The sequence below is a fragment of the Sapajus apella genome, unplaced genomic scaffold, assembly GCF_009761245.1.
Source record: "Sapajus apella isolate SASKATOON/1434 unplaced genomic scaffold, GSC_monkey_1.0 scaffold3, whole genome shotgun sequence".
NCBI classification, from domain to species: Eukaryota; Metazoa; Chordata; class Mammalia; order Primates; family Cebidae; genus Sapajus; species Sapajus apella.
The window spans coordinates 36,256,862-36,270,031 of NW_022436943.1; the positions used below are offsets into that span (position 1 = coordinate 36,256,862).

At 35.7% G+C, this 13,170-nt stretch overlaps 1 protein-coding gene across 6 annotated transcripts in view; it reads right to left on the reverse strand.

Annotated features, from left to right (window-relative positions):
- CSMD3 (CUB and Sushi multiple domains 3) overlaps positions 1-13,170 on the reverse strand; it is a 1,239,477-nt gene that overhangs the window by 167,541 nt on the left and 1,058,766 nt on the right. For all 6 annotated transcript variants that reach the window (XM_032246339.1, XM_032246357.1, XM_032246370.1 and 3 more), the window contains one exon: positions 365-489. In XM_032246339.1, the coding sequence (XP_032102230.1) occupies positions 365-489 (125 nt within the window). The remainder of the gene's footprint in view (positions 1-364; positions 490-13,170) is intronic.

A 13,170-nucleotide genomic window follows, 5' to 3' on the forward strand; every position in this document is an offset into this window, starting at 1 on the left:
CAAGACCTCAAGAGAAGGTTTCTGAGAACTAAAACCAACAGGCTGAGCATGGCAGAACAGAGATGTGGAAATAACCTGGGTGACGAAAGACACAACTGAACCACTGAAATAATGTTTGAATCCACTTACCTCATGATTCCATGTTATGTGGGGTTATATATTTTTTTTGTATTGCTTAAGCATCTTGAATTGGCTTTCTGTTAATTCTACATAAAAATATTAATAATAAATATCTTTCTATTCATTTCAACCATGTCAGTTAAAACCACTTTCTAAACTGTCAGAAATAATGTTCTTTCTGTCATCTCTGAAAAGATGAACTACAAACATACAATGAAAAAAAGAAAAACTTAAATATTCTTACTTGAATGCCAGCTCCCTCTGGCACTGTGATCTTCCACACACAATTCAGATTGTTGTCATAAGGCTCAGGGTATCCAGGTGACAAAATAGTCCCTTTGCGCTTAGTTAAAATTCCACCACAGGGCACTAAAAATAAAGCAGTCCAAGAGAAGGAGTTAATTCTAATGCAAAGGATTAAAATAAGAGAAAAGGTTGGAGATAATATCTTAGACAGATACTAGACTTGCAAATCAAATCATACTGCTTATCGAAGCTCATAAAAGCAATGAAAATTAAGTTTTTGTATACCATAAAAACCTTAAAAATAATTAGCATTAATGTATGAACTTTCAATGGCATATCTAAAATCATACCACAATTAATTCAGTAACAGCATATTATTTTTATTATATTACTAAAACATGCATTGACTACATTTGCTTTTAAATAGTTCATTTCTAGATAAAATTTTTCTTAAGGTTTTTTGAAATAATTTGGTAATTTCTCCTTCATGCATTCTTTGAGGAGTAACAGCATCCACTGAAAAGTAATGAGGATGATGGTTACAAGCAATATATATATATATTTATGTAGAGCCTACTATCTGCTAGGCACCCTTCTAAGTGCTTTACATATTTTAACTCATGTAAGCCTTCCAACAACTAATGAGATATGAAGAAGTATTCTCCACATTCTACAGCTGAGGCAATGAAATGGAGTTATTAGGAGATTGTCTTGCCCAAGTTCACATATTAAGAGAAGAAGCTGAGATTTGAATCCTGCCAGCTGGAGCCAGACTCCATGTCCTTAGATGGAACTGAAGATACTTGAAGTGGTCCCACTTTAGTTATCACCAGTATAACTACTACAAGAAAGAATAAATATGCAGATCTACTCTGAAGTCAATAAATGCTTCTATAATTTTTAGAAGGTACTAGTCTGAAAGTAAAATTCTGATACCATTGGTAGAATCACCTGTTTCTGGGCATGACCTAATTTATAACTCTCAAATTCTGTGTGACTTTGACTGGCTCCTTAAACTCTCTGAAACACAGATATCTTATCTGTGGAATGGTAATGCTATTGTTTCTAAAAGACTTTTGTGAAAAATACAAATAAACTAGAATGTACATATGAAACTAGCACACTGCTTAGAACACATTTACAAATCAATAAATTATATTTCCTTTTGCTACAACTATTATTTTATGTTCCAATGGTACAGTGCTCCGTGGGAATATGTCCTAGTATAGCTATAAATAGTGAGATATAAGGAACATATCTTTTGTAACAATAATTTTTTTAAAGTGAATTACAGTTTTGTGCCACTTCCAAAGACAAATGTAAAAACCAGGGCAATTACTAAAAACAAAAAGTGTTGCAAACTTTTTAAAATAGTGTAACAATATATTTTTAAAGAAAGTCACTTAGTTGTATTTTCTTATAAACCTCTGTTAATGGGCTGTATACAAATTCTGTTTAAATCAGTCAAAATTTATTTAGTTCATTTAAATAAGAAATCAGTAGTTTTACATGAATTAAGAAAGGCATGCAAGAGATGGAAGGAGAAATTTAAAATATTCACCCAAAAAAGTAGAACAAAAAAGGTCATTGATGAAGTGTTGATCCTGCTAGTGAAAAAAACAAAACAGTTTATGGATGCTCTTCCTCTCCATTCTCACTGCCACAACCTTGACTTATATGTACTTTTTTTTTTTTTTCTCACTTACTACATTAATCACATAAATGGCCTCCCTATGGTGGGTATGTTTTTCATGCACTATATTTTCCAAATTACTGTTAAAATTGTCTTTCTAAATTAAAATACGACGTTACTTCTCTGGTGAAAATCCTTCAAAAATCTCCCCATTGTCTGGATTCACAACTCACAGATATATTTTTCTTTTTGTTTCTTTTCTCTTTTTTTTTTTTTTTTTGAGATAAGTTCTGGCTTTGTCGCCTAGGCTAGAGTGCAGTGGCATGATTATAGCTTACTGCAGCCTCAAATTCCTAGGCCAAGTAATCCTCCTGCCTCAGCCTACCGAGTAGCAAGGACTACAGGTGTGTGCCATCACACCCAGCTAACTTGTTTATAGATACATACAGCTAATTTATACATAGCTAATTTGTAGAGGTAGGGTCTAGGTTGCTCAGGCTGGTCTTGAATTCCTGGCCTCAAACAGTGCTGCCTCAGCCTCCTAAAGTGCTAGGATTACAGGCACTAGCCACTGTGCCCGGCCTACAGATAAATATAGTTAATTGTATTAGTCTCTGACTTAATCTTCAGGCTCGTATGTAACCATAATTTCCCAACTCTTCATAATCCTAACCCCACTCCCAGTCCAGCCTTCTAAACTAACATGCTCTCCTATTGCTGTCACTTGATTCGTCTTTCTCTCACCTAGCTAACATCTACCCATCTATGGACTTTCGGTGTGAATGCTACCTCTTCAACCATTTGGAATTTCCCTGTGTTAAGTGTCCTACAGTTTCTCACAGCATCAAAAGCTTTCTGGCACAATTTTATCATACTATGCTTCCATATTATTTTTATGTCAGTCTCTTGCAATAGAGTCAAGTCTGAGCAGACAAGATCACCTTTTTGCCTGAAACTCTGTCAGGATTCTAAATCTTGTCTTTCTTTGCATTACAGATTGTCTTCCATGCTGTTAGTGACAAGCTATATCCTCTTCCTCCATTCTCTCTTCCATGCATTGCATCAGGCATTTGTCCTCACTACTCTAGTGAAATGACTGTATCGAAGTCACCAGAATATTAGTGTTGTGAAATGACCAATTCTTAACTTGTATTTTACTCAATCTGTGAGTAATTATCTCTCACTCTTGATCACTCCATCTGTCTTGAGCCTTTGTTTGCTTAACCCTCAGAACACCATACTCTCCTGGTTTTCTTCTGCACTCAGAATTTATTTATTTATTTATTTATTTATTTATTTTATTAGCTGCATTCAGATTTTTAAATTTCTCTGTGTAACTCATTCTCCTCTTTGTAACATTGTCCTAGGCCATATTCTGTTTCTAACCACCATTTCTCAGTGATAACATATACTTCCATGTTTTCTATGTACTCTGACTACTAGATGTTTCTCTAGCTGTGGTTTCTGTGAGTTTTGGGATAATATGTCTAATAAATATCTCAAAATTGATATGTCCAAAATAATAATTTTGAAATTCTTTCTCATCCATACTCTCTTTCATCTCAGTTGAATATTACCACCATTCACTCAGTTATTAGGTCATTTCTCTTTCTTGCATTCAAGTTTACATTTGCATCTATTCTCAATCTATCAGTAACAGCTCCACCTTAAAAATATATCCCAAAGCTTACTAACTTTTATCACTATGACTGTAATCTTCCTATCCAAATCATATTATTTTTCCCCTCCATCACCTTAATTGGCTTCTAATCCGTAATATTGCTTCTACTCCTCATCTCCCTACACTAACTGCAGCGATTTCTTACTAATTAACATCTTATCACTCTGCAGCTCAATATATTCTCATACTACTTAAAAAAAGATTTTAAACTCACCATTGTAAGGCCGGTTGCCTTGCTGGGAGGTTGGACACACCCACCTCTGCACCCAGCACCAGGCTCTGCACTCGGCACCTAGCTCTGCCGCATGGCTGCACTGGAAGGCTCCAGCTGATGCAAGGGTCCTGGCCGGCTCTCCCACGGGAAAACCCACCCAACAACCCGCCAACCAATAAGGGCCCGCTCCATCTCAATCCCGCTCCCCTGGAGTCAATCAGAGCACCCAGCTGTTGCTCGTTCCTCCTAGCCATAAAAACCCCACGCCCCAGAAAGCTGATGCGACTTCCCTGGCCCCTTTCCCCGGGACCATGGAACCTCGCCCGGGAGTTGAATAAATTGGCATTTAATCTTCTTAAGCTGGTCACAGTTTCCTCATTTTAAACTCGGCAATAACCCTTACAACCATGATCTTCAAGGATCCCTGTGACTTGGCCCTCTGCTCTGCCTCTCTAAACTCATCTCCTATCACTCTTTGCTAACATTTTCTGTGTTCCAGACACTTTGCCTTGAACATGTCGAGATCTCTCTTCCCCCGCCAGTCCATACACTTGCTCACCAACGAGAAAGACTTTTATTCATCCCTCCCTTTGTTCATTTTATTCAGTTTTAAAATGGCAGCATGTTCTGGATGTCTTGTAACTCCAGCTTCTGCTTTATTTTTATTTTTTTCTATGGTAATTTCAACTCCCCAAAAGAAGAGAGTATATTGCTTGATGACTTTTGTCCTCTTTCACTAAAATGCAAAATGTAAGGACAAAGATCTTATATTTTTATTAAAAACTATGTCACCAGTGCTTAGAATAGCATTGGCATGCAGTAAGCACTCAATGAATTCTTTCTGAGTAAATCACTGAAGAACTGATTGTGTATCTGTACGTATTCTGTGCTTTCAAGTTATCTCTTTATAGTTCCTGCAACATTCCTGGCTCCCAGTATTTTCCTAAACAAGCCATATTTGTTGAATTCTACTTCAATCATCTTTACTTATTTATCAACAAAATATACTATAGAAAAATTATCAGATATGCAATACCACATATAGAATGTGGTACATTTAACTCCCATATATATTACTTAATCTAACATTTGCATCCTGTTTTTAAAAGATACATAATGAATTTCTGTTCTAATCAGTATACAATATAATATGTAGATTAAGAAAACAGGCTTTCAAATCAAGTAGCCTAGATTCAAATCCAATTCTGCTTTTTTATATAAAAACCTCTTGGTTTTGAAACTAAGAGGTTTTACTATCTGTAAAATACAGATAATCCTATCTACCTGCCAAAGTTGATGTTAATATTAAATGAGATAATGCTTAATAAGGCTTAATTCAAATGCTAATAACTGCTATATATTATTGTATTTAATAACTTTTTTATGGATGAATGGATAGATGAATAAACAGAAAATGAATGAAGTTTTGTATATATTTCTTCATGAATTTCCTTCCCACTCTGAGAAAAGATGAAGTGGACAGGTGTTGCCATGGAGACTTTCAAGGAACTTTCAAATCAAGGCTACTTGATTTGAAAGCCTGTTTTCTTAATCTACATATTATATTGTATATTGATTAGTTCTTTCTCCATCTGTAAAAAACTTGAAAACACAGAACCAGATAAGCATGATCAGATAAGCAGCTTAATTAAAGACTCTTTGCCTAAGGGGAGTAGGTGGCAGCTTCTAGGGCTTTTCGAAAAAGACCTCCCACTAACAGAAGTACTTATGCCTAAGGCCATATATTGTCAAAGCTATTAGTGGCTGCAGGGGGTTATTTGAATCACAGAGTCTAAAAGGGAGGAGAGCCTGGGGGTTCAAGAAACTGGAGAATTTAAGAAATGTGAAGTGTAATAAGATCAAATTTGGAAGATAAAAACTCAGTCTTCAGGATAAGTTTTATTTTTCAGTTTTATATTGTTCCTAGGTCTAAGTTTTTTTTAAGTAAAATATTATTGTATTTTATTGTAATTAAGAATGGCTTGGCACTATAGCTTTGTACATGATTATTAAATATTGTTTAAAAACTGGTTGTTAAAATTTGTGAATCTTCTAATTTAGTAATTGACCTTTTTAACAATAAGCACAACTCACATATTATGTCTAGTCCACAGTTTAGTTTTAGTATGTCAGTGTGTACAAAATTACTGAACATTTTCTTGTGCTTTACTGTGACAGAAAAAAAAAAAGACAGTGTTGACAGTAATAATAAGAACTGTGAAACTGAAACAATACAATTGAGATGGAAATCATAAGAAATGTAGAAAGCAGTATTGTTTTGGTTTCAATTGGATTCTCACTTGGCTTAAGCTGTTAACTGAGCATTCATTGAACTGTGAAGACAGAGAAAAACAATCATCATGTATAAAACCCTGTAAATAGACTGTCAAAGATTATGTCTAAACTGTAAAATGTAAATAGAGAATTTGCTCTCTCTCAGAATAAAACTCCCCATATAATATGTAAATCTATTGCTTGTGTTTTACCAACACACATATCTTTCCTGCAGATCTCAGAAGAGTTTGAAACCTCAGATTTGTAAAGGTCTAAGCAAGGAAAGTATGCAAGAGTATCACCATATGGTGGAATACTGAAATTGAAAAAGTATAGACCTTGTACTTGGGAAGTTGGCCAGGGTTGTCAGACCCTCTACAAATATTCAGGACATCACTACACTAATTCTGTAAAATCCATTCATTGTACAAAAGTTTACTGAACACCTGTTGTGTGCCAAGACCTCTTTCAATTGAGCTCAAAACCAATCAAAAGGGGGTTTTGATGATAGAAAGAGGGCAATTATCTATCTATCTATCTAGATTAGGAATATTTTACAACAAAAATTGCACATAATCTAGTTCGATGGTTGCTCTAAAGGTAATGCTAGAGAGAGTGAATGGCTGATGGGTGGCAGAAAATTATTTTAGATAGGATGGCCAAGGAAGATAATTGAGGAGACTTCAGTGAAATGATACAGTGAGACCAAAAGATATTTGAGGCATGCAGATTCCAATCAGAGGTAATGAGAAGTCCAAATACCTTGGGGCAGATATTTTATGCACTTAACATATGTTGAAAATGAGCACAAATTAAAGAGAACACTTCAATATCAACCTAAGGTAGCTCTGTACTTGACTCTCATATTTGAATATTTAAGACACTGAGCTTTTCCTATCTCAAAATATTTTAAGACATGACCATTTTTATTCAGAACATTTTGAAACTAAAAATATTTATAGTTAAAAATAGAAATGTAAACTATGTTTTCATTTATGTAAAGATTAGTAGTTGGACCAAATGGTAAAACCTAAACTGGTCTATCTTCTGAATGTCATTTAGAATCATCACCTTTCTATTTCTTCTCTCACACAGACCCCATATATCCATCTGTCATATCAACTTTCTGGATTTACACCTGTTCCACAAGGAAGAATATTTTTAAAATGGTGTAAGGTAATATGGCATTTTCATGTGATCTTGGCAGGAAATACAAGTCATCTGACACAATTTTCTATCTCTGGATATGTAGTTTTAAATTGCCTCATTCTATTCAGGCTGCTATATCAAAATACAATAGAATGGGTGGCTTATAAACAACAGAAATTTATTTCTCATAGTTCTGGAAGCTGGGAAGTCAGCACTGGTAGATTTGATGTCTGCTGAGGGCCTTTTTCCGGGATTATACATGACCTTCTTCTGGCTGTGTCCTCACGTGATGAAACAGGCTAGAGATCTCTCTGGTGTCTCTTTCATAAGGGCATTAATTCTATTCATGAGAGCTCTGCCTTCATACCTTAACTACCTTCCAATCCCTGCCCCCAATACTATCATCTTGTGGGTTAGGATTCTAACACAAAATTGGGGGAATTCCAAAATTCAGACTATAGCATTCTGCTGCTAGCCCCCAAAATTCATGTCCTTCTCACATGCGAAATACATTCATTCCATCCCAATAGTCATAATTTGTTCCAGCATCAACTAAAGAGTCTAATGTTCAAAGTCTCATCTAAATACCACGTCAATCACATATGGGTGACACTTTAAGAAATGATTTATCCTGAGACAAACTGCCCTCCAGCTATAGTCTGTAAAATCAAACAAATTATCTACTTTCAAAGTATAATGGTGAGACAGGCACAGGACAGATATTTCCATTCCTAAAAAGAAAAACAGGACAGAAGAAAAGGGTAACAGATGTCAAGCAGGTCCAAAACCTTAAAATTCAAGAAAAATCTTTTTTTGGTTAGATGCTCTGTTCTTCAGTCCCACTGGGCCTATGGTCTCACCTCTTAGACCCACAGTTTTAAGGTTTGCCTTCCAGACATACTGTAGAGAAGGTCCCAGGTTCTGGACCTACTGGGGGTTATGGTCCGGCTCCTGTGGCTTTGCTGGGCACAATGCATACCGCAGCTCTCACAGGTTAGAGTTGCATTTCTCCCTGACATCATACACCAGTGGCTCATATCACAGTCATATGTGTGGCCCCATCTCTGTAGCTCCACTGGTCATTTTTCACAAGGCAATGCTAAAGGTGTGGGGCCATCCACATGACCCTTATGGCAGTTAATTTCCTGGGCAGAGAGGCTTTCCAGGACACCTTTTGAAATCTACATAGAGTCAACCACATCCCCATAGGTTTACTGGGTACAGAGCATGGTGAACCAGATCCACAGGAGCCATTCCTGTGTAGCCAAGGAGCTATGTGACAGGCTTATGAAGCAGAGCCTGGGGTTTAAGTCCCTTCCTTTGGAATCTTCCTCCAAGGTCCTTGTACTCTGGGCCTGTGACTGGATGGACACTCTTGATGATCTCTGAAATGCATTCAGGTTCATACTTCCATGGTCTTGGACAATAGGTAGAGGCTTCTATTAAATGGCTGACTGATCTTCTCACTGTATTGATAAACAGCTTCTAACTTCTATTGAGATGGTCAGTTCATACTAATCCTCTTATCAAACATTACTTGGCTGAACTCTTCTTTTTTTTTAAAGACAAAATCTCACTCAGTCACTCTGGCTGGAGTGCAGTGGTGTGATCTCGGCTCACTGCAAACTCTGCCTCCCAGGTTCAAGTGATTCTCCCACCTCAATCTCCCAAGTAGCTGGGATTACAGGCACATGCCACAACACCCAGCTAAATTCTGTATTTTTAATAGAGACCATGTTTCACCAGGTTGGCCAGGACGATCTCAAACTTCTGACCTCATGTGATCCACCTGCCTTGGCTAAACTCTTAAAGTTTTCTTTTAAAGGAGTCTTCTCATTTTTCTAATACAGGCAGGTGGAAAGTTTTCATATGCCCTCTCTCATGACTGTGCTGGAGGCACCACGCTACCTGACTTCAAACTATGCAACAAGGCTACCGTAATCAAAACAGCATGGTACTGGCACCAAGACAGAGATATAGGCCAATGGACCAGAACAGAGGCCTCGGAGGCAACGCCACACATCTACAACCATCTGATCTTTGACAAATCTGGCAAAAACAAGCAATGGGGAAAGGATTCCCTATTTAATAAATGGTATTGAGAAAACTGGCTAGCCATGTGTAGAAAGGAGAAACTGGACCCCTTCCTGACACCTTACACTAATATTAACTCTAGATGGATTAAAGACTTAATAATAAGACCTAACACCATAAAAACCCAAGAAGAAAACCTAGGCAAAACCATTCAGGACATAGGCATAGGCAAGGACTTCATGACTAGAACACAAAAAACATTGGCAACAAAAGCCAAAATAGACAAATGGGACCTAATTAAACTCCAGAGCTTCTGCACAGCAAAAGAAACAATCAGCAGAGTAAAATGGCAATCAACAGAATGGGAAAAATTTTTTGCAATCTACCCATCTGACAAAGGGCTAATATTCAGAATCTACAAAGAACTAAAACAGATTTAAAAAAAAAAAAAAAAAAGAAAGAAACAACCCCATTCAAAACTGGGTGAAGGATATGAACAGGCACTTTTCAAAAGAAGACATTTATGAGGCCAACAAACATATGAAAAAATGCTCAACATCACTGGTCATTAGAGAAATGCAAATCAAAACCACATTGAGATACCATCTCACACCAGTTAGAATGGCGATCATTAAAAAATCCAGAGACAACAGATGCTGGAGAGGATGTGGAAGAAATAAGAACACTTTTACACTGTTGGTGGAAGTGTAAATTAGTTCAACCATTGTGGAAGACAGTGTGGCGATTCCTCAAGGACCTAGAAATGGAAATTCCATTTGGCCCAGCAATCCCATTACTGGGTATATATCCAAAGGATTATAAATCGTTCTGTTATAAGGACACATGCACAGGAATGTTCACTGCAGCAGTGTTTACAATAGCAAAGACTTGGAACCAACCCAAATGCTCATCAATAATAGACTGGACAGGGAAAAATGTGACACATATACACCATGGAATGCTATGCAGCCATAAAAAATGATGAGTTGGTGTCCTTTGTAGGGGCATGGATGAAACTGGAAACCATCATTCTCAGCAAACTGACACAAGAGCAGAAAATCAAACACCGCATGCTCTCGCTCATAGGTGGGTGTCAAACAATGAGAACACATAGACACAGGGAAGGGAGCATCACACCCTGGGGTCTGTTGGGGGAGAATAGGGGAGGGACAGTGGGGGGTAGGCAGGTTGGGGAGGGATAACATGGGGAGAAATGCCAGATATAGGTGACAGAGTGATGGAGGCAGCAAACCACATTGCCACGTATGTACCTATGCAACAATCCTGCATTTTCTGCACATGTGCCCCAGAACCTAAAGTGCAATAAAAATATATATATATAAATATATATAAAATATATTATATATTTATTATATATGTGGTATATATAATATATATAAATATAATAAAAACTGGGAATCAAAACATATATATAATACATATATAATATATATGTTGTATATATATTATATATTAATATATATATTATATATATTAATATATGTATTATATGTATATGTATATGTATAATATATGTATTATATATATGTTTTGATTCCCCAATTTTTTTAAGACAGTCTTGCTCTTTCTCCCAGGCTGGAGTGCAATGGCTTGGTCTCACCTTACTGCAACCTCTTCTTCCTGACCTATTTTTTTAAGTATATTCCTCAACCGTTTGACCTTGAATGCATTAACTGGTGGTAATTTCACTGTACTCTTAATGGTGTGTTTTCATAAAAATTTACTATTATTTTCAATAAAATCAATACATTTTCCCAAAATTTTCTCAAAAATCTTAAGTACAAATAAAAGTCAAACATTCAAGGAATCCTAAATTAGAGTTGGAAAGAATGAGAGTGTTCAATACTTTCAGCCTTTTCCAAAATGCAAAAATCTTCTGTGGAAGGCACATTTTACATATATAACAACTTTAAATTTTTTAAAAAATAAAATATCAACAGTGAAAATCAGTAGTATCAAACACTTGATCAGTACCATATATTAAGTCTTATATTCTTCATCAAATACTTTTATAATTGGAATGTTCTCTCTTGATTTTGTGGTGGATTACTTGACAAAAACAAAACAACTTAATTTTTTAATACTTATTAGGTTCCAAGAACTAAGCCAAGGATTTTAATCATTTAGCCATAATGAACCTATGAAGATGTTCTCTTATTTTCTTGTTTTGTTGGAATGGGAATTGAAGATCAAAGAGATTATTTAAATTTTCCAAGATCTTATTGTAACTTACCTCAATTCAGTCATGTGGAGAAAGTCAAGATATTCACCCATCACCCTTGTGCTGAGAATTTAGTACTATTCCCAACTCTGATGATTTCACTTAATTTTACATGATTTTTTTTTTACAACTTTTCACATTAATTAGCACATTAACATGATAAATATACAAACAGACCTTTAAGGAGTAACGCATACATTAACATTTCAGCTCTTGGCATATGTAGGCTCTTTGAACACATTAACTAAAGGAATAAATGGTTTTTTTGATGACATTTAAAGATTAATGAACTAGTTTATGAATTTCCATGTCATTATATTACTGTTTTTACAGTATATTATATGAAACTAAATGACGAGAACTACTTATTTATGTTCTTCTCTTTTTACAGCATTGATATTTTCTGTCAATATCTACATAAATACATTAAAAGTGACACAGAAATTATGTAAATAATTACTGAGAAAAGTGAAGCAGAAATAATAATTCTTAATATTTATAGAAAAAGATTTAAAAATCTATTGTGAGTTTGAAGAGTCATTATTATTATGTGTCTGTCTTTAATTACTAAACGAATTTCAAGCAATGTAATTTCCAATTTATGCATATTGCATGACTAATTTTGGCATATACATACAGAAACATTTCTTTTAGTTCAGGATTCTTTTAGTTCAGAATATTATAAACGTTATTTATAACATTTCATGAGTGTGAAGTCAGTGTATTGTTTTGTATGTATTGTGGTTCAGAATAAAGAACATTATTTGTTTTGTCTTTATGAGCGTGCAACTACTAGCTACAAATATCTAATAGGGCAGAGAATATCTCTCTGCCCTATTAACCCCAGCTCTCTTGTAGGCACAAGACAGGCGGAACATCAAGTTCAGCTGATTTATCTCCTATACTTACGTATTGTCAAAAATGTATTTTAATAGAGTCAGCAAATATGCTTAATAAATGAGACAGAAATGTAATTGGGAAATAGCTTATAAGTCAGAACATAAAGAAAAGCAGTAATCTGTCGATTAATTTAAGGTTCAAATGTAGAAAAACTGAGTTTTAAATCCTGCCTCCACTCTAACCCTTACTATGCTCTGCCACTGTAAAAACAACTATTTTACTTCTTTCAGACTCAGTTTATTCATCTGTACATTCCAAGAGTAACTAACTGTTCCACAGATTTGTCAGAGGATTTTATCAAATATATATCTAAATTACTTTGTATGGATTGGGCTCTTTTAGACAATTCAGGCTGCTATAACAAATACCATAGACTAGGTAATTTTTCAACAACAGACATGTATTTCTTCGAGTTCTAAAGATTGGGAAGTCTAAGATCAAGGTGCCAGTAGATGTAGTGTTTGGGAGGGCTTGCTCAATGCTTCATAGACAATGCCTTCTAACTGTGTCCTCACATGGCAGAAGGCTGAACAAGTTTCCTCAGACTTCCTTTATAAAGGCACTGATCTCATTCCTGAGGGTAGAGCCCTCAAGACTTAGTCACCTTCCAAAGGCCCAACCTCTTAATACCCCTACATGGGAGACTAGGTTTCAACATAAGAATTTGTGTGTGTTGT